We start from the raw sequence: 20,616 nt of genomic DNA, 5'->3' as shown, positions 1-20,616 counted from the left end.
AACTTGAGACCATCTGTTTACTAGTGGGCAGAAAGGCTTCTAAACAGCAGGTAGCTGCTGCTCAGGGTGAGAAACCAACCAAGAGCTAAATCAGCAGTATTTATAACCTCTGTAAAGCAAACACATCTAACAAACAGCTGGCACACAGGCCATAGAAAGGAAACCTCATCTTGTGTTTATGCCATACCCAGCAGGGAACCATGGGCTACAGGATTTCAAGAGATTGCACGTCACAGTACTCACATGTTATAAGATATACCATTCATTTAAGAATGCTCTTTGACTTTTTCTACTTTCCCAACTGGAAAAAGATAATAATAATATAATAATAAGAATAATCATGCCTTTTATTTACACAGCAACCTCTTTACCCCAAGGCAACCTGGTCCTAGCCCCAGCCCAGTAGCATTCCTTCACAACCACCTCCCAACTTGCAGACTGCTTGTCAGACTTCCCAAATGCACTGGGTTTCCCTGACCTTTATTATATATTTGCAAAGCATTTTGTTCAAAAAAAAACAAAACAAAAAACCTTAAAACGTATATTTATATGTAGATTTAGAAAGCACTACTTACTGTAGGGTTTCTGAACCTCCATGAATTTTTTATTTTAATATTTTGATCACTGCATTTCAATTTAATTAGTTTCCTTTTTAATCCTCTATATTTTGTTTTGTGCATTTAAAAACCTTATTCTGAGAAGGTTCCATCATATGGCCAATGGGGTCTAAGTCTCTATATACAAGTTGGAACCAATTGACTAATGGGGTCCATGTCTCTGTCTCTCTCTGCCTGCTTGCCTCTCTCTCTCTCTCACTCACACACACACACACACACACACACACACACACACACACACACGTTTTATTTACACACCAGAAGCTGTGGTATAGCAAATGTAATTAGCAGAAAGGCAGGGCCATTCAGGAAGACTAAATTTACGAAGACACAGAAATACTGCCATTGATGAGGACACCTTCCAAGGACGTGATGGTTTCTCAGAAGATTTTGATTGTAATCAGAGGTAGAAATAACGTAAGAGAAATAAAGCCACACAGTGGAGTGACAAAGAGATTATTATATTAGAAATATCAAACATGAACTAAAATAGAATCAAATGTGCCAGGACACATAAAAGCTGCAGCTGAGATTCCTTGGGGGCAGGGCCAGTGGATAATAGACACTGGTGACAGATAGAGAGGGGTGTGTGTGTGTGTGTGTGTGTGTGTGTGTGTGTGTGTGTGTGTGTGTGTGTGTGTGTGTGTGTGTGTGTGTGTGTGTGTAAGGTCTAGAAGGCAGATCTTTCCTACAGGATTGTTACTAGATGCTAGAAAAAGATGGAAACAGGTTAAAGACTTCATAATCATAATCATCTCTTCTTTTATAATATGTCTAATGTGGAAATGTTTAATATGACTCTACATAGCCTATATCAGATCACATGCCATCTTGAGGAAGGAGGAGAGGACAGAGGAGGAAAAATTCAGAACTCAAAATTTTATAAAAGTGAATGTTGAAAACTAAAAATAAATACATTAATAAAAAGAAACAATAAAACAAAGTTAAAAGAATGAAAAAAATCCATCCTCATCCTCATCACCACCGTCATCACCACCACCACCCTCATTACCACCATCACCACCACCACCACCATCATCATCACCACCACCACCACCACCACCATCATGACCACCACCGTCATCACCATCACCACCATCCTCATTACCACCATCATCACCACCACCATCATCACGACCATCACCACTCTCATTACCACCATCATCACCACCACCATCATCACGACCATCACCATCATCATCACCACCACCACCACCATCATGACCACCACCATCATCATCATCACCACCACCACCACCACCACCATCACTACCACCACCACCACCACCATCACTACCACCACCATCATCACCACCATCAGTATTTCCACAGATTATTTTCAGGAAGAAGAGGTCCTTCTGTTTAGGGGAGAGGGAAAGAAGGGAAAAGTGGGCCGACCATGGCAGCTCAGTGTGACTTCAGGGCCACCTCCTGTTTCCCTCAAATGGTTAATTGCTGATATTTGCAATTCTACTTCCATCAAGAAAAGGGAAACGGGAAAAACCTTTTATAGCACAGTTCCAGATAAAAAGCCTAACAGGGAAAAAGTGAAGCTAAAGTAAAATGTGAGGGAGTATGAGTTTCTTTGGAGTGTTAAATTGCCATCAGTCAGTAGAAGTGACTGGTTTCTAAATTCTTTCTGGTTTTAACTGAGGATTGGCAGTGAATAGAGGGAAAGGCATTGAGCTCCTAGAGGCTTAAGAAGGCCAGAAAGTTTGGATTGGGAACAGGACAGCTTCAAAACTGGCCAGGTCTAAACTTCCGATGGAATTAAACAGAAACTTCTCATTGAAGTATTTCTGTCATGCCGTTACAAAGGCAAGCAGTCTGCTTTCCATCATTCATGATACATCTTTCTTTCTCTCCTTCTCTTCTCCCCTTTCCTTTCTCTCTGTTTCAGTTTCTCTCTTCTACCTTCTTCTCCTCCCTGTCCTCCCTCCTTTATCTCTTTTTTTTTTCGGTCTCCCTCCCCTCTCAACATGGCTGATTTTGTATAAAAAAGATTAATTCCCAGGGAATTTACTATTTGAGGCACCAAAGTACTGGGGCCTGTCTATCTGAGATAAAGCATTCTAGAAACAGCAGTTTTCAAGCATTTTCATTCTTGGGGAAGGAGGACAGGAAGGGTAAGCAACATCTTCTTTTAGTAAATACCACACCCCCTTTTTTCACCTTCATTTTTTCCTTCTATAACTCCACTGAGAATTTGCCTGTCTACTTCCCGTTCTAATTTGTCCTTATAACTGCACATACTTATTTCCTTGAGGCTGTGACCCCTGGTCTATCTCCAATCAATTTATTTTGACTCTGTACCTCATGTCATCCTTGGTCAATGAACCATAACTTTCTCATTGGGAAGTTGATCTGAAAGATAAAGTACTTCTCTAGCATTCTGCTCTCATCTCTCTTAGGAAATGATTTTTGTGACTAGAGGACTCATCTTGCCTCTCTGCTCTTCAATTTTCCATGAATTAAAAGAAGATAAATGAAAGAATCTGCTTTATATAGAGCCACGTTAAAACCCCGTGGAAGTTGATAGGCTGACACAACAGTGAAGTTGACCACCCTCTCTGCCCCAAAGCAGAAACCTGCAGGTAGACAAATGTAACCGGAGGCCCCCAATTAACAAAACAAACACACTCCAAACCAAAAAACCTACACACATGTAGATGTGTGTATGTATGTGTATACATATACATGCATGTACACACATATATGTTGGGTTATGTAATTTTCACTTAACCACAGCCCTAAATCACATCTTTCATCTTGACATTCTTCTCATAAACCCTATGAAGACTATGGAATTTCCATTCTATACAACCAGGAATGCTCCAAAATTTATGAATTTAAAAATCTCCACACATGTCCCAGGGAGCCAGTATGTATCTAAGTTTCCATCCCAAAGATATGTACAGAGAGAGAACATCATTATTCTCTGAGACAGAGAGGCTCACAAGCTTGTGGTTCTGAAGCTAGCCAACAAGGCCTAGACTTGGCAGACTTGGGGCTTCTTGCTTGAACTTTGTAAAACAAAAATGGCATCACTTACGCCTGCCTAAAAGGAATTCTCTAAAGGCCCCAGTGTGACAGCTTGGTCCTCACTCTTGTACTCCCTTCCTAGGACTCACCAGAGTGGCATCTTTGCCAAGCCCTACAGCCCATCACAAAAAGCACAGTGTTCTGGGTCCTGGGGTTATTTTCCTTAAAGACCCTTAGGTTCAATAGCTTTCCTCTGTTTTTATCATTTATGCTGGCTGGGTGAGAAATAATATTTTAAATGGTCTACTCACTTTTTCTAATGCCTCTCTTATAATTACTATCTATTTTCTGTCTCTGATAAATAATCAGTTAAATATTGATGCAGCTAGATGGTATAGTGAAGACAATTAGGTTTGAAGCTAGGAAGACCTGAATTCAAATCCTGCCTCGGATGCTTAATAGCTGTGTAACCTTCAGCAAGTCACTTGAACTCTGTTTGCCTCAAAGGCAAAATGAGGGGGTTAGAGCTGATGATTTCTAAGGTCCTTTTCAGCTCTGAGTCTGTGATCTTATGCTTCTCTGGTTTAAAACACATCTGATTCCATGAAAATGCTGAAAAACTTAAACAGGACTGGATTTTACAGTTTAATGCCATACGATGACCTGACTGACTTCCATCCATAAATATACTCTAAACATTTATATGGGGAAATGAACAACGCTGAGTCAGGCAACTGAGCACCTGGTTCCAAACGAATGACATCTGAATCAACTTTTTATTGAAAAATCCAAGTTAATGAAGACATCATAAAATGGCAGTAAAGTATCCTGAGCAGTTCAGGAAATATCATTTAGGAAGAAGAAGGAATTGACTATTTATCTAATTCTCCTCCTTCCCTCCTTTTTATAGACTGGACCTGGGATTTCACTGGTATAACAAACTTTCCTCTGTGGGAATGGATCACTGTAGCTTACACTCTTAGCAACTTGTGAGGATTGAGGGGCTAAGTGACTTGACAAGGGATAATAATATTAATAACAATATCATAATTATTATAAGTGATTTAATAATTATAACATCTATATGTAATAATATAATAATAGGTTGGGTACTGTACTATGCATGGTACAGTTATTTTCCCATTTGATCCTGACAACAATCCTGGGAGTTAGGTGCTATTATCATCTCCACTTTATACCTGTGGAAACTGAGGCAAACAGGCATTAAGTGACTTGCCCAAGGTCACCCAGCTAGGAAGTATCTGAGACCAGATTTGAACTTGGATCTTTCTGACTGAAGGCTCAGTGTTCTATCCATTGGGCCACCTTAGCTGTCCAAGCCAGAATGTGTCAATACAGATATTCCTGATGTGAGGACCAGTTCTCTATCCATCATTCTAAGTACTTCTCTACTTACTGACTTCCTCAAAGATTGGGTTTTAATATGAAGTTTCATGAGACCAGAAAAGTTTGGTTGGAAGAGTAGACAGAATCTTTAGAATGACAACTGATGAAAACCCATTTAGTACATACTGGGAGGACAAATGGTATAATGGGTTAAGAATTGCGATTTCATGCTGAAGCTCTGAATTCTCAACTTTAAGAAACCAAAAACATCTTTTGAAATCCTCACCTGGACAAGTTTACTTAATTTTTTAAAGATAATAATGACTGATAAAAGAGTCGGGACAGACTTGCTGATTAACGTGTCTCAAGAATAATATTTAGTGACAGTGAAGTATAATTACATAGCACAGTGGGAAAGAACCAAATCTCTTAATCCTTTTACATAAATGAATGGAATCCATGAAGCAAAGATGATATTTAACATGTATGTTTGCTGTACTAGATTTTGCAATGTCAATAGGATTTCGGTATTTCATTGTTCAGCTGTTTCAGTCATGTCTGACTCTTTGTGACCAACTTTTCAAGATTCCTTTTGGGATTTTCTTGGTAAAGATCCTGAAGGGGTTTGCTCTTTCCATCTTCAGTTCATTTTTTTTACAGATGAGGAACTGAAGCCAATAGGGTTAAGTGATTTGCCCAGGGTCACACAACTAGGAAGTGTCTGAGGCTGGATTTGAACTCAGGAAGATGAGTCTTCCTGACTGTAGGTCAGGCACTCTATCCAGTGTGCCACCTAGCTACCACCTTGTGGTATGTATCTTCTTACTAAAATTGTTATTAAATCCCAACTTGTGGATAGGTTGCATAAGAAAAAATGAACTTTAAAATTCTGGCCTACAAATAATATTTTTAAGATGTTCTCATTATGATTTCTCGTATACCATTCAATTGCCTTAAGCAGAGGTCCCTAACCTAGGATCTGTGAACTTAATTAAAAAAATACTTGGATAACTATGTTTTCAATATAATTAATTTCCTTTGTAATCCTATGCGTTTTACTTTATGCTTTAGAAACCATTTTTCTGAAAAAAGATTCAGACTGCCAAAGTGGGGGAGGTCCATGACAAAAAATGAAGACCCCTAGATTTTGAGTGAGTTCCTAAGACCAAGCAATTTATTTCATAGCTAGGCCTTGAATTTTGCCTCCCTTCCTACATGTATACAATAAATTAATGAATAATGTAAGAAATCAATATCTGATACCTATTGCAATTAGAAGGAAAGTAGGTTCATTTCACGGCTATGAAATAAAATCCCTCTGTAATTCTTCCCTAGCAATGCTGAGATTCTTTTGTACTGCTAGGTGATAGCTTCATCCATCCTAACAACTGTAAGATTTTTTTTAGGCTATCTAAATTATATAACAATCTTATGTAACTCAGGATCTGCTGTCTACATCAGGTTTTCCTTCTTTTTCTCCCTCCAGACCTCTCATTTCTTACCTGTCCTCTCTTTACCCTCTAAGCCCCCAAAACACAAGGTTAATGTGCACAAGTCAAAACCACACATTTACAATGAACATTTAAATTTTACAAGCAGCCTTAGGAATAGAGAATGTTGTCAGCAACACTGCAGACAGGGTCAGTTACTCAGATCTTTGAGCTTCTTGGACATCATCTAATCCAGTACTGGCAAGCTCTGTGCTATTCTGTTCTGCAGGATATGAACAGGAGTTCCAGGAAAAGATTGTCATCAACATAATCCAGAGCCAGGATAGTGTAATGGAGACAAAGTTGGCCTGGGAGCCAAAGAGACCCGAGCCCAAGGCTTCCCTCTGACTCACACTAGCTTTGTCACCCTGGGCAAGTCACTGGACCTCTTGGTGCATCTATAAGTTGCAGAGAAGGTGCCTCATCCTGCACCCTCTCTACATCAATGAAATCACAAGCCCAGGCTCCACCCCATATTATCCTTATTCGCAGTCAAAATATTTTTACAATCTAGGATTTTCTCTCTTTTATTTCATACCCATAATCAAGCAAACAGGGTTAAGAGACTTGCCCAGGGTCACACAGTTAGTAGATGTCTGAGGCTGAATTTGACCTCCTGAAGACGAGTCTTTCTGACTCTGGACCAAGGACTCTATCCACTGCAGCACCACCTAGCTGCCAACTTATGGTATGTACTAAATCCCTACTTGCAGTTTAATTGCATAATCTTTCCTCCATTCTCTTTTTTTCAGATTCATTCCCTCCCACCTATTTTCACAATCACAACCCCAACTCCAAGCCTTTTATTGCCTCATATTAGGATAACTGTAAGAACCACCACTTTCTTCTCCCTTTTAATGCCAGAACAACCTTCCTTAAACACAGATTTCACATCATATCTTGAGCCCCAAGAGCGTGCAGTGATTATTTATGGCTTTTTCTACCAAAACCAAATTGCTCAGTCTAGTATTCAAGGCCCTTTGCCAAAAGGTTGCCTTATTTCATGTAAGTCCTTACCATAACTACTCCATTCCACTGAAGACAATTTGCTGACCATGCCTTTCCCTCCCTTAATCTGATTTCCATTCTCCTCATCATTTAGATATTAAAGTTATACTACATTATAGTTTTACTTAAAAACAAAACAAAACAAGATTCATAAGGTGCTTTAAATCTGTAGTCTCTCACCAGCAGGCAGCAACAGTACCTCCTAATTCTTTTGTACTTAGAGACACCAATTGAATAAAGCAGAAGGGATGGCTTAATTGGGTATTAATAGTAGAATTCTCAAGTATTTTTGCTATCTGCTAGATTTCATTATATGCGGATTAACAGGAAAGAGATTTTACTTAAGTGTGATATTTCATTATTGACTATACTGGAGGAGGAAAGACCTGGGAACAATTCCTAATCTTGAAATCAAACCAAGCTTTAATCAAAGTATTCTATGTGGAGAACTTGGTTACATTAAATAGGCTCTCTTTAGGGAAGAAAATTATCAGACAAAATTAAAATGGCATAATGTAAGTTCACCAATATTTACAATGAAAGATTTCAGCTCTCTTAGTTTGTTTTCTGGAATAAAGTCAAAACTCACCTCTTGAAATGATTTGCCAGAACCCCAACGAGTTCACCAATTCTACTCTCATTGGTTGGCTGTTTGCTGAAAAGGCAGACAATGAGGTCTTTGTTGTCTTTTGTATGGAAAACCACAAGCTGGTCCTTTCCATTGGAGACACTCAACCCTGTCAACTGCAAAGAGAGTTAAAAATATTATAAGGCTTGTTTTCAAACATGTGATCCACATACTTATTATATTTGGTAGTTCTTCTGTCCACTTGTGATTAGAAGCAACCCAGAGATCTTTTCTAGAAGAGGACAATTGGGCTTTTTTGGTCTTTTATTGTTTATGCTGAAACTATTCCATTAAAACATACCTGAGGCTTACATCTTCACAACCATCTACAACTTGTGCCTTCCATTGTAAATTTCAACACTTTCAGAACACAAGGTGAGGATTTAGGTGCCAGATGAATACAACATATTTCTCTCAATGAATTTGGTTGTGTTCATGCAAACCTACTACTGTCTTTATCATTTTTGAAGATTATTACTTAGAATTTATTATCATGAACTATGAGGTATCACAAATAACAATAGTTAAATACTTATAAAGACCAAGTTTAGTTCCAGGGTTCCACCATTAGGCAATAACCTATGGAGAATCCCTGGAGGATTGAGAAAAATGAAAATAGTTATAAATTAGCATCTGTGAAATGCTAATGGAAAATGGCTTATTTAGTCTGGAGAAAAGGAAGGGATCCTTACAAATTTTACAGAATGCAAAAAGATTTGTTATTTGTGGTGGTAATCATAGCCTTTTCATTTGCAGAAAGATGAACTTAAATTGCAGGAGGAAAAATCAGGAGATTTATGTCAGACCTTACGAAGTACTTCTTACAAACACAGTTATTAAACATCTAGAATAGTGAAGCTTGTGGAATCTTCTTAAAGAATTTATCAAGCTTCCTGTCTGTAACCAAAAGTATAAACCAATGACTGGGAAATTTTGTTGTTGTTGGGCTGTTTTAGTTGTGTCTGCCTTCCTTGACTCCATTTGAGGATTTCTTGGTACCGATAATGTAGTGGTTTGCCATTTCCTTCTTCAGCTCATTTTACAGAAGAGGAAATTGAGGCATACAGGGTTAAGTGACTAGCCCAGGGTCACACAGCTAATAAGAATCTGAGGCTGCATTTGAATTCACAAAGATGAGTCTTCCTGATCCCAAGTCCAACGCTCTATCCACTGTGGCAACTTGTTGCCCACTGGACAAATAGGGTTTCCTTGTTCTGAAAGTCTTCTCTGTAAAATAAAACAGATTTGCAGAGTGGTCTCTCCAAATGTGTCTTACTTGTCTACTGCAGAGAACACAGAAGTGCCACCTTCTGGTCACTCTAGTAGGTCAATAATGATGGATTCTCTCTGTTCTACAGAATATAAGAAGTGTATGTGCGGGAAGGGGGGATGGAGGTGGAACGGGACCCTTTTGGAAGTCTATCAATCCCTTCTCAGAAGAATGTTTTAAAATGCATAAAATAAAATACACAGGATTACAAAGAAAATCAATTCTACTGCAATCGGGTTTAAGGACCCTGGATTCCTTTTGATAGTCTGGAAGAAAAGCCTTTAAGGAGTTTATAATCCAGCTGTAGAGACAGAAGAGAGATGCAGGAAGCATACTTTTGCTAGCTGGAAAAGCACATGAATGGAAGGGAGAATCACAGCATCATAGACTTTGAGATGAAACCACAGGTGAAGCCCCAAAATGTTCACACGTTTGTCTAAAATCTCACAGATAATAAACAGCAGAGCTAGGATTTGAATCTAGGACAGCTTGCCAAGTTCAGTGCCTTTTCTACTATCCCATGCTATAAATACGGAGAAAAGTAGTTAAAAACTGGGCACAGGAGAATCTAACAATGAAGAGACATCTCCTCATAGGAAATGAGGTTTAAACACAGGTTCACAGAGAGGTGGACGATAGGTATTCAAGGAGAAGAGAAAGACTCTTAAACCTAGGTATATATGCATTGTTTCTACTACACCACACTGCCTCAGTATCATGTAAACTGGCTGCCCATATTACCTTGTTAGGGGCAGCTAGGTAGTGCAGTGGATAGAGAGAGTGTTGGGCCTGGAGTCAGGAAGACTCATCTTTGTGAGCTGAAATCTGACCTCAGACACTTACTCTGTGACCCTGGGCAAATCACTTAATCCTATTCACCTCAGTTTCCTCATCTGGAGCAGGAAATGGTGAACCACTCCAGCATAACCTGAAGTTCTAGATATAGTTTACTGCTACATGATATTCTCCATGAGGGCAGGGGCTCTGTTTTCTCTATACTTTGTCTCTCTGACAGTACTTCCTCTAGCAGAGAGTCCTCTAAGTACAGGTGCTTAATTATTGTTGAAATGAAGTGCCTACCTTCTCAGGAATGGCTTCTTTCAAATGATTTAAAATGTAATCTAATTGAAACGATATAGTATTTTCTGTTAAGTTCAGTGTCTGTCCTATCTATTCTCAACTGGCAATTTTATACATGACATTAGAAACTGAGCTTATTAAAAACATTTCACCAAGATGTTTGATGAAAATCTTATAAAAAAATCTTATAAAACAAAATTACAAATCCTGGGAGTTTTGGCTCCAGAAGCATTAAATGCAAGAAGACTAGAAATGGAGAAATGCGGTCAAGGGGAGTCTTCCAGAGGATGCTCCAAAGGACTATTCAACAAAATCAATTTTCACAATTAAAATGTGCAAAACACTGACAGAAGGGGACAAGGTCAAGTTTAGAAATAACTGATATGAAATATAATAAGGGCACATAAGGGATACAAAGAATTATCTACATGAGCTCCAAAGAGGCAGCGATTGCTTCCAAATGGAGGGAATCAGATAACCCTTCATGGAAGAAATGACATTTGGGCTAAGCCTCAACAGATGGGTAGGATTTGAAAAGCAGAGTCATGGGAGGAGGGGGAAGGGAGAAGGGAAGACATTCTAGACACATTTATACTGGGCTTTAAGAGTTTTTGCATACATAATATTTCATTTGATCTCCACTGGGGAAAGGAGTTTAAATATAATTTATTATCCTTACTTAAGAGAGGAGGGAAAAAGACTCAGAAAGTTTAAGTGAATTCAAACCCTTGTTTTTGACTCCAAGTTGTATCATTTTTACTATACCATACTGTCTAAATATAATGTCAACTGACTGCCCATATTACCCCGTTAGGTAGCTAAGTGGATAGAGCAGAGCATTAGGCCTAGAGTCAGGAAGACTCATCTTCTGAATTCAAATGCTGCTTCAGACACTTATTAGCTATGTGACCCTGGGTAAGTCCCTTAACCCTGTTTGTCTATTTCCTTGAGCTGGAGAAAGAAATGGCAAACCCCTTCAGTATCTTTGCCAAGAAAATCCCGAATCGGGTCATGAAGAATTAGACTGAACAACAAATGACCTCGTTAGGTATATTTAATCCCTGAGGTGACTGAAATATCTTACATCTGCAATGAATGTTGATATAAAACAATATTGATCCTTGAATCTCCAGTGTGCAAGTACAGCGCCTGGAACAGAGTAGGTATTTAATAAATGTTTATTGATCGATTGGCTCACTGTTTGTTGAAGTGAAAATAAAAAAACACTGAAAATGAATGAAGACTGTAAAGATAACCAAGTACTTTCAAAGGCTTTACTGAGTGCTGTTCCATTGTATATATAAAGGAGCTGGAAGGAGGCATTGAAACCTGAGCACAAAAAAGCAGCAAGCCTTTGTAAGAATGACTTCAGGAAAGAAACCTAGTGTGAGTGGAGGCTTTCCATCTATTCTAAAGGCAGCAAAAAAAGGGCCTTTTAGAAATCCAAGTTGGAGGACGAAGAAAGTCAAGGACTAGATACATATAATGTTTACGGGAGAAGGGATAATAATAACAGACAATGTTGAGAAGACAAAACTACTCAACTCCTCTTTTACGTCTGTTTTCTCTACCCAAAGTGAATTATCTTCAAACTGGTAAGGACAGAACAGAAATAGCTACTTGGATATTGAAAACAAAGGTAAAAGCGACCTTCAGTGAGTTATAATTGCCTGGTCCAAACCCTGAGTGACTTGCAGGCTTAATGAAAAAAGTGGGTGGGATTACTGAACCACTATCTGTGATGTTTAAGAAAATGGATTGTGGGAGGTGATCTATGGAATTAGAGAAAGGGAAAAATGTCTCATTCATTAAAAAAAAAGCAATTGATTTTGATACCTAGTAATTATTCTAAAATACATAAAAACCCCCACCAGTTTCAGGGCAGTTTCCTTTGAAAGGGAAGAGGTAACTGTAATGAGACACCAACTTAGAGAAGAACAATTTATTTCTCCAAAGGACTCATGATGAGAGAATTGATGAACAGATTTAAGAACAGCGCAGATTGAAGCACGTATATTTCCTTTGTCTTTGTTTCTTTTTTTGCAATAGAGCTAATGTGGAAAAATGTTTTGTATGACTTCATATGTACAATGGGTATTGCATTTCTTGACTTCTCATTGGATGGGGGAGATGGAAAGAGGGAAAGAATTTAGAATTGAAAATAAAAATTAAAACAAAAAAGTAAATAATTTCTTTAATAGGAATATCTTTGACATAGCACCATCACTCATAGTCGGGGATTTCAATAAGGTATCTGGCAAAGCTTCGCATATCTGTTCCTGTGAACAAGATGGATTATAGTATACTTAGAAGAGTTTAAGACTAGCTGAGAACTAAAGGCAGTGATGGCTGGATTAATATCAACCTGAAAGGAGGTCTTCTGTGGAGTGCTGCAGGACTCAGTTTTCAGACCCACTCAACATTAAAAAGTCAAATGAAGGCATCGTTATAAAAATCCATTCATCACACAAATCTAGAAGAGAGAGATTTGAGATTCTGAAGGGTCTCAACAGGCTAGGAGAAAGGCTGAACCTATTAAGAAATCTGATAGGAATAAATATAAAGGCCTGAATATGGGTTCAAAGAGTGAACTGTACAAGTATAGCATGGAAGAAACATGGCTGGAAAGCAGTTCATGTGAAGAGAATGGGGTGTTTTAGTTGACTGGAAACTCAACATAAACTAGCAAAATTATGTGGCAGCCAGAAAAGCTACTGTGATCTTCTAACAGAAGCATGAAGTCTAAAGTGAATGAGGTGTTTACTCAAGAATACTGTGTTTAGTCCTAGATATAAACTACAGAAGGGAGATTGGAAAGCTGGAACAGGTTTAGGGACTTGGAATTATGCTATATAATGAACAACTGCATCAACTGAGCATGTTTAGTCCAGGTAAGGCAAAACTTGAGGGCAGGGAGAAATAAGGGTTTTCAAAAATCTGAAAGGTTGCATCATGGAAGAGGGATTAGATTAGTTTTGTTTGACTAAAGGGAGGAACGATGACTGATGGGTTCGAGGAAGGTAGACTTTCATCAACACAGGGAAAAACTTCCTAACATTTAGAACTGTCCAAAAATTGAATAGGCAGACTTTGGTACTGATCTCCCTACTACTGGAGGTCTATGAGCACAGTCTGGATGACCCCTTGGTGGGCATAATGTAGCTGGTATCATGATTTGGCTAAAGTTTGGATTAGACAGTCCCCAAAATCCTTTCCAACTTTAAGATCTCATGATTCAATGAGTTCTTTAGTATGTAATTTCATTTCAAAACTTACTCTATTCCTTTTATTTTTCTGGATACAGATACATCACCAGTGTCATTCTTATTAGATATGGTTATGGTCATTTTGGGGCCTACAAATAAGATAAGAGTATGAGGGAGATAAATAAATTTTCTTAACATAACTAGACAAGAATTGGAAGACAGACCAAAAGAAATGAGATAAAATAAGATACACATATTCATAAAAGTAGGATTGTCTGAGACAAAATTAATAGTTCTATGGAGTTGAAAGAGAGAGGAAAGACAGGGGAATGCAGTATAAAGTTCATGTGAGATCATTAAAGAGGAAAGAAAGGAGGTGGTGGGGAAGAAATGTTGGGTCAAATGGCTCTTTATACTGGCCACCAGGTGGTACTGTTTGCCCAGGACAGTTTCTTTGCTTTATAGGATGGTGTTGATGGGTGGAGAATGGGTAAGCAATGTGCAACTGGTCATTTATTCCAACAGAGTTTTAGCAAGCAAGGTATTTATAAGTTGGTTGGGTTTACATTCTCTTCTCTTATTCTTTAAGTTATTTAGTAAGCAGCCTCTTTTGGACTTCATTTCCTCCCACCTATTTGCTCAACTCCATATAATCTGGTTTTATGAAGCGCTCTAAGAAAAAAATGTTCTTTCAAAGGTCATCAGTGACTTTAAAAAATTCATAGTCTTTTCTCAGTTACTATTCACCTTGATTCTCTGCATTGTAACATTATTGATCAACTTCTTTTTTACTGAATTGTCACATGTCTTCTATAATGCCATGCTATCTCTATTTCTCCTTGCACTTTTCTGTCCATTCCTCCCCCTCTTTTGCTGGTTTCTCTTCCCAGATCCTTGAGGAGGATATTGTCTTCAGCCCTCAGTTCCTCTTTCTCTAAGCTTTTTCTTGGTAATCACATCTACTCCCACAGCTTCATGGAGAAGACTCAGCTTTATATCCAGCCCTGACCTTTCTCTTGAGATCCAGTCCAACTTCCAACTACCCACTGGGCATTTCTGTCTGGAAGTTCAATACCCCCTGGAAACTAATTTGTCCAAAACTGAACTCCTGACATTATTTCAATCTCTAGTTTGGTCAAGAACTTTTCCATTATCCATAGCTGTGAGATGTATCTCTATCCTTCTAAAATGTTTATGACATGACCTTTTATTTCCATTTGGAGCTTACAGTTCTATGTGGTGTGAGATGCTGGTTTAAGTTTTAAGTCTTATTTCTGTCAGGTTCCTTTCCAATTTTCCTACCAGTTTTTGTCAAGTTTACCTTAGTAGTTAACCCCAGTCTATCAGTTTACTGAACACTATTTTAACATCTGATTGTTTTGGGTTCTAATATACTTGCTCCACTGATCAACGTTTTTACTTTTTTAAAAATCAGTATCAAGTGGTTTTGATGTTCTTTTGCATTATAGTATAGGGTGAGGTAAGGCAGTGGCAAGGCCTCTTTCCTTATCACTTATTTTCTTTGAGATTCTTCAACTCTTTTCATTTTAGCAGATGAATTTTGCTATGACTCTGTCTTGCTTTATTTTATTCATTTAGTAGCAATAATGGAATTTCTTTTCTATCTCTTCCTGGTGTATTTTGTTGGTAATAGGCAGAAAATCTGATGTTTTTTCAATGTTTAACTTTATATCCTGCTATCTGACTAACGTTATTAATTGTTTCAATTATATTTTAGTTGAATCTCTAGGGTTCCCTAAGTAAACCATTATATTTGTGGAAAAAAAAGGCAATGATTGTTTCCTCTTTTCCTGTACTTATTCCTTCAACTTCTTTGTCTTTTTAATAGTTTTCTTAATGGCCTAGGAAATAACATATCTTAAAGTTGTCACCTAGAATTTTGAAAAATGTTGCCTTCCCAAATAGAATATATGGTAGTAAAGGTAACATATTATGGGAAAATTAGGAAGAGGAGAACAATAAGGAAAATGACAGATCTAAGTAATGATAAAAATGAATTTTAAAAAGATCTATTCAAAATGAAGGAAATACGGGAAAATATAAAGGGTAGCTATTTTTAGAGAGCTATTTTTTTTTCTATTGCATATTTATATATTTTTTCTTTTCAGAGAGATTTTCATCTTCTGTGCCTGTGTCTTTTCAGGGCTGTCCCCCATGTCTTGAATTCATTCCCTCCTCAACTTCATCTTATGGAATCTCTAACTTCCATCAAGACGCTGTTAAAGTAACACCATATGTACAATGCCTTTCTTGATCTCCTCAACTCCCAGGGTCCTCCTCCCAAGATACTTTGTATTTAACTACCATATGTTTATTTTTATATATATTTTTGTACATAATTATATATGTCCATACTGTTGATTAGAGGGCTAGAGGGTGGAGGACCAAATTCTTCCCCAAAGCCTTCCTTTTATAGAGGACAGAAAGTGGATGTCTTTGGGCTCCCTCTGCCCTTCATCTGCTGCCCTACCTGGTTTCAGCTCCATGTTGCTGCTTCAGAGAATTTATACTGGACAAATACCTTTTGAACAATGGATGGAGAGAATCCTTTATCTTCCTTAAACAACTTACTAAACTTACTAGGTCTCCCAGTGCATCCTGGGTCATCTCCAGTCATCCTGAGGAATATCTGGTCACTGATTCAGATGGCTCTGGAGGGGAAGTGAGGCTAGTGATCTTGTACAACCCTCCCTCACTCAAAACAAGTCAAGTGCAAGTCATGTCATCATTTCTCTGATGGCATAGTCGTTTTGGCAATGAAGGACAAACACACACACATACCTGGTTTCAACTCCATGGAACAAGATGCTGCTGTGCGGGGTGTTTGTTCCCCTATTAGACTGTGAACTCCTTGAGGGCATTCATTTTATTAATTGTATCCCTAGTGCTTAGTACGGTGCCTAGTACCTTAATAAATAAATACCTAATAATAACTAATAAATATAAGAGCACTTAATAAATGTTTATTGGATTAGATTGTTTTCCTGGATGGAAAGTAATTTCCTTGAGAGTGAGGATGGTTTCTTTCTTTCTTTTTTTCCTCTTTGTATCTCCAGTACTTAGCATAGAGTCAGGCAGGTTGTTGGTGCTTAATAAATGCTTATTGACCAAAGGTATCATCTAGAAGATAGGTGACCTTTATTTACAAGAATATCACAGATTTACCATGGCCTTAAGTGGATTTGGCTTTTACTGGGATGACCCTGGCACCAACAGAATTTTTAATCTAAAAGCTACTTGAAGAGTCAGTCAGGAGCACTTACTATCCCTCTACTATATGTCAGACATTACCTCTAAGTGCTATGGGTATGAAGAAAGTCAAAAACATGATTCCTGCTCTCTGGGGAGATAATACAATGATCCCTTCCACATGGACTTTCCCCACTGTAGTTTTAATATATATCAAGGTGGCATAAGAAATTAAACGGAAATTTTTGAGGAGTTTTGAGGAAGTCACAGATGACACGTGAAAGCCAGAAGACATCACAGAGCCTATGACCAAATACTTAACCCAAATTTTACAATAAGGTACCGTAAAGACCCCATAAAAGAAAAAGGGAGTTCAGACTTTTTCCTCTGGTACGAAGGGAGGGCCAAAAATTTTGTGTGGATTTTCCGGATTGTAGGGGCACCTTACTCCTAACCCCTGTGATGTGGAAGGAATAGCTGTGTATAAATATCTATGCATGTGCACAATGACTTCCTGTTGCATACTGAGAAATATCACAAGTATAAATTAATACACTGAGTACATAAAGGCTGAAGAAACTCGATAGGAATGAGCAGACAAAGGTAGAATTCATTAAGATGGGAGTCCAGGATGCAGATGAGTTTTGAGATGACGTAATAGTTTATTTCTGCATATAAGATTTACATTGCAAATTATTTGTATTGGTAACACTTATGTTCTTAAAATAACTAAAATAATGTTGCAACAATTTATAATTACTTATAATACCAAGCACTCAAGAACATGAAAAAATTACCAAAAGTGTGACCTACTATATCTTTCCATCCCTATGTTATATCGCTCATGATGTGTCCATAAGTCACCCTGTGTGTGTGTGTGTGTGTGTGTGTGTGTGTGTGTGTGTGTGTGTGTGTGTGTTTCCTTAAGGAGGCTAGATTTCTCAAGGCCAGGGTCCATGTCCTCTTTCCTTTGGTTTCTTCTTTACATGTGGTGTTGGCTGGAACTTACGGATCTATCTGTCACTCTCTCTTCAACACTACCATGTGTCACATATAATACTAGACACACACACACACACACACACGTGCGCACACACACACACACAAATCTGTTTAACAAAAAATGACCTTTGTGGCTCTCAGTATATTTTCTTTATGTATCCACGTAGTTTGACTGACTGGCCGGATTTTGGGGCTTTAATATTCAGAATCTCAAATTCTGATACTTTGTCTAACTAAAATATTTACGCACCTCTGCTCTCATTGAATAGACTTTACTGTTCAACAATGAAGCATACTGCTTTCCACTGAGAAACTCAGAAGGTGAATGCTCCCACATTTTGTAGGCTGCCTGGGGCAAATAAAATCTTAGCTATATAGAACCCTTGAGGAATGAGTCATTGTAGAGAGCCCAGTGTGCTGGGTATGTGGGGGTTCCCCTCTTAATCAACAAAATTTTCTATCTTAGCCATGCTGGATGGAAGTCTTCCTAAAATGTACCACACGCTTCTCTGCCCTCTTTTAAAGACAATTTACTGAGTATAATTTGGCTCTCTGTTGACAACTAAGGGTCACCCTTATGAAGATAAATGACTGCATTGTGCTGTAATACAATAGGGTCCTAAGGGTCTACTGAGTAATGTAGGGTGATTTGCCCACATATTAAATATCCTCAGACTGCTTTATGTTCACAGACTTTGTGGTATCTTTTATTTTTATTTTTTCGACTGCTCAGAAGTCTTTTTAGTTTGCTCTTAATTCTCAGTTATGTTCTAGACCAGTGATCTCCAAACATTTTTGATTATTCATCCTTATGAGTAAAAATTTTTTGAGTCACATTCCAATATATTTACAATTGTATACATTACAAATGTTTTAAGATATATACAACATAGAAATAAAAATGAGACAAAGATGAAATATTTAAAATATTTTAACAGTGAATCCTTTTGCCCTCACTAAATATAGAATTATTACTTATTAAATTGTCATTAGAATATTTTAGTGAGAACAATATAATTGATAATTTTCATTATTTTTGAAAATCTTGGTTTAATACTTTAGGATACAGTGCTTAAAATATCTGGTTAGAACTTCAGTTTATTTCAATACTTGGTTTAATGGCTGATAACAGCTGACACCACACAAATTCAAATGGAAGAAATATATTGTTGGATGTGTTTACTAAATCATGACACTCATTCTTCAATCTCACCCACTAGTTACACAAATTTTTTTTTGCTGAAATTCATCAGTAAAGATACTCCTTCACTGATGTCAATCAGTTGTTCCTGAAAATTATTTGGAATGCGTAGCATTAATTTTCTTTTCTGTCAAGAATTTAATCCCCCTTTGGAATTCTTCATTTGGAAATTTTTTTTTTAACAGGCTAAAAGTGCATATATGGGAATTTTTATTGGCGACAGACTTTAGGAAGTCTTGGCAACAAGAGCTTAGTATTTATATATCTTCCTAACTGTGATGGCTTTATACTATCAATGACCAAGGATCTCAAGGAACAATACACACTTAGGACAAGACTCATCATTTCTAATAGCTAACATAAATCTATCTTTAGAACAACCTTGATCATTTCAAATATTGTTTCCTTGAATTCTTGTTAATTCTGTTTAAATTGTAATTGTTTTTGCCTTGTAATGTGGTTGATGATGAACTCTTAGGACTCAGGAGGATGGATATTTTCTCCTCTGCCATTTTCTCATTGTTCACTTGTACTCACATTATTAGCATTGTAGTCAATCCATGATTTCTTTGCAGGAAACTTTTAGAGATAATTGTCTATTTTTTGAGGATTAGTTTACTTAAAATGATGTAATATGAGTCATTTACTCACTTTACCAAGTACACATAAATTACATTCTGCTGCAGACACCATTGTCCCATTCTTTCCTCAGGATACATTGAACACCATCTGTTATGTGTGACTGTCTGATATACAGAGTTAAGGAGGGAACCACTGTCAACTTGTCTATTGAATAATAGTAAAGCTTAATTTAAAAAAGATACAATAAATGTAAAATGAAGTTCGAATATTTTCCTCCCACTCCTCAGGATCAATCTTGTATACTCCATTACTGTTATTCTAGATTATAAGATATCTGGATAAGTGAATTCTAGAAAAGGGACATATTACTGTATAGCTTTTTTTTTTAAGTTGCAATAATTAGTTAGAATGCCAAGTTCTTTATCCATTTTTTTTTTTTTAGTTTCGAAAATAGGCAAGCTGATGAGAATATACTTGAAGATTTAAAAAACAAAAATAAAGGTCCCAAAATATGACTAGTGTCACCTTCTGGTAGCAAAGAACCAGAAACAAAGGGGATGCTCACTGACTGGTGAATGATTGAACAAGTTGTAATACATTACTGCAACGTAGGAATGATAAATATGAAGAATTCAGAGAAGAATGGGAGGATGCATATGAATTGATGGAGAGTGGGGTAAGCAGAAACAGGAAAACAATATACACAATGACATCTACAACAACGTAGATGGAAAATAAAAACCATCAGCAACCCTTGAAATTTAACACTACAATTTTAACCACCAAGCTTGAGGTCAAGTTGGAAAAGAAATGGAAACAAGTGCATCTCTCTCCCTTCTTTGTAGAAGTGGAGGCTTATAGCTGTGGAAACCTATATGACCCTGTGGATGTCAGAAAGTTTTGCTGACTCCATCCCTTTCTTTCTAATTATTTTCTTACAACGGATGGCTCACTGAGTGGGGGAGGAAGGATGGATATATTCAGAAATGACGG

At 37.5% G+C, this 20,616-nt stretch overlaps 1 protein-coding gene across 1 annotated transcript in view; it reads right to left on the bottom strand.

The window, feature by feature from the left end:
* MYO1D (myosin ID) overlaps nt 1-20,616 on the bottom strand; it is a 395,320-nt gene that overhangs the window by 106,508 nt on the left and 268,196 nt on the right. Inside the window, exon 21 of the mRNA XM_072644957.1 lies at nt 8,034-8,188. Within this exon, the coding sequence (XP_072501058.1) occupies nt 8,034-8,188 (155 nt within the window). The remainder of the gene's footprint in view (nt 1-8,033; nt 8,189-20,616) is intronic.

The sequence above is a fragment of the Notamacropus eugenii genome, chromosome 2 (genome assembly GCF_028372415.1).
Source record: "Notamacropus eugenii isolate mMacEug1 chromosome 2, mMacEug1.pri_v2, whole genome shotgun sequence".
In the NCBI taxonomy this organism is placed as follows: domain Eukaryota; kingdom Metazoa; phylum Chordata; class Mammalia; order Diprotodontia; family Macropodidae; genus Notamacropus; species Notamacropus eugenii.
This window is presented reverse-complemented; position numbering and strand designations above follow the sequence as displayed.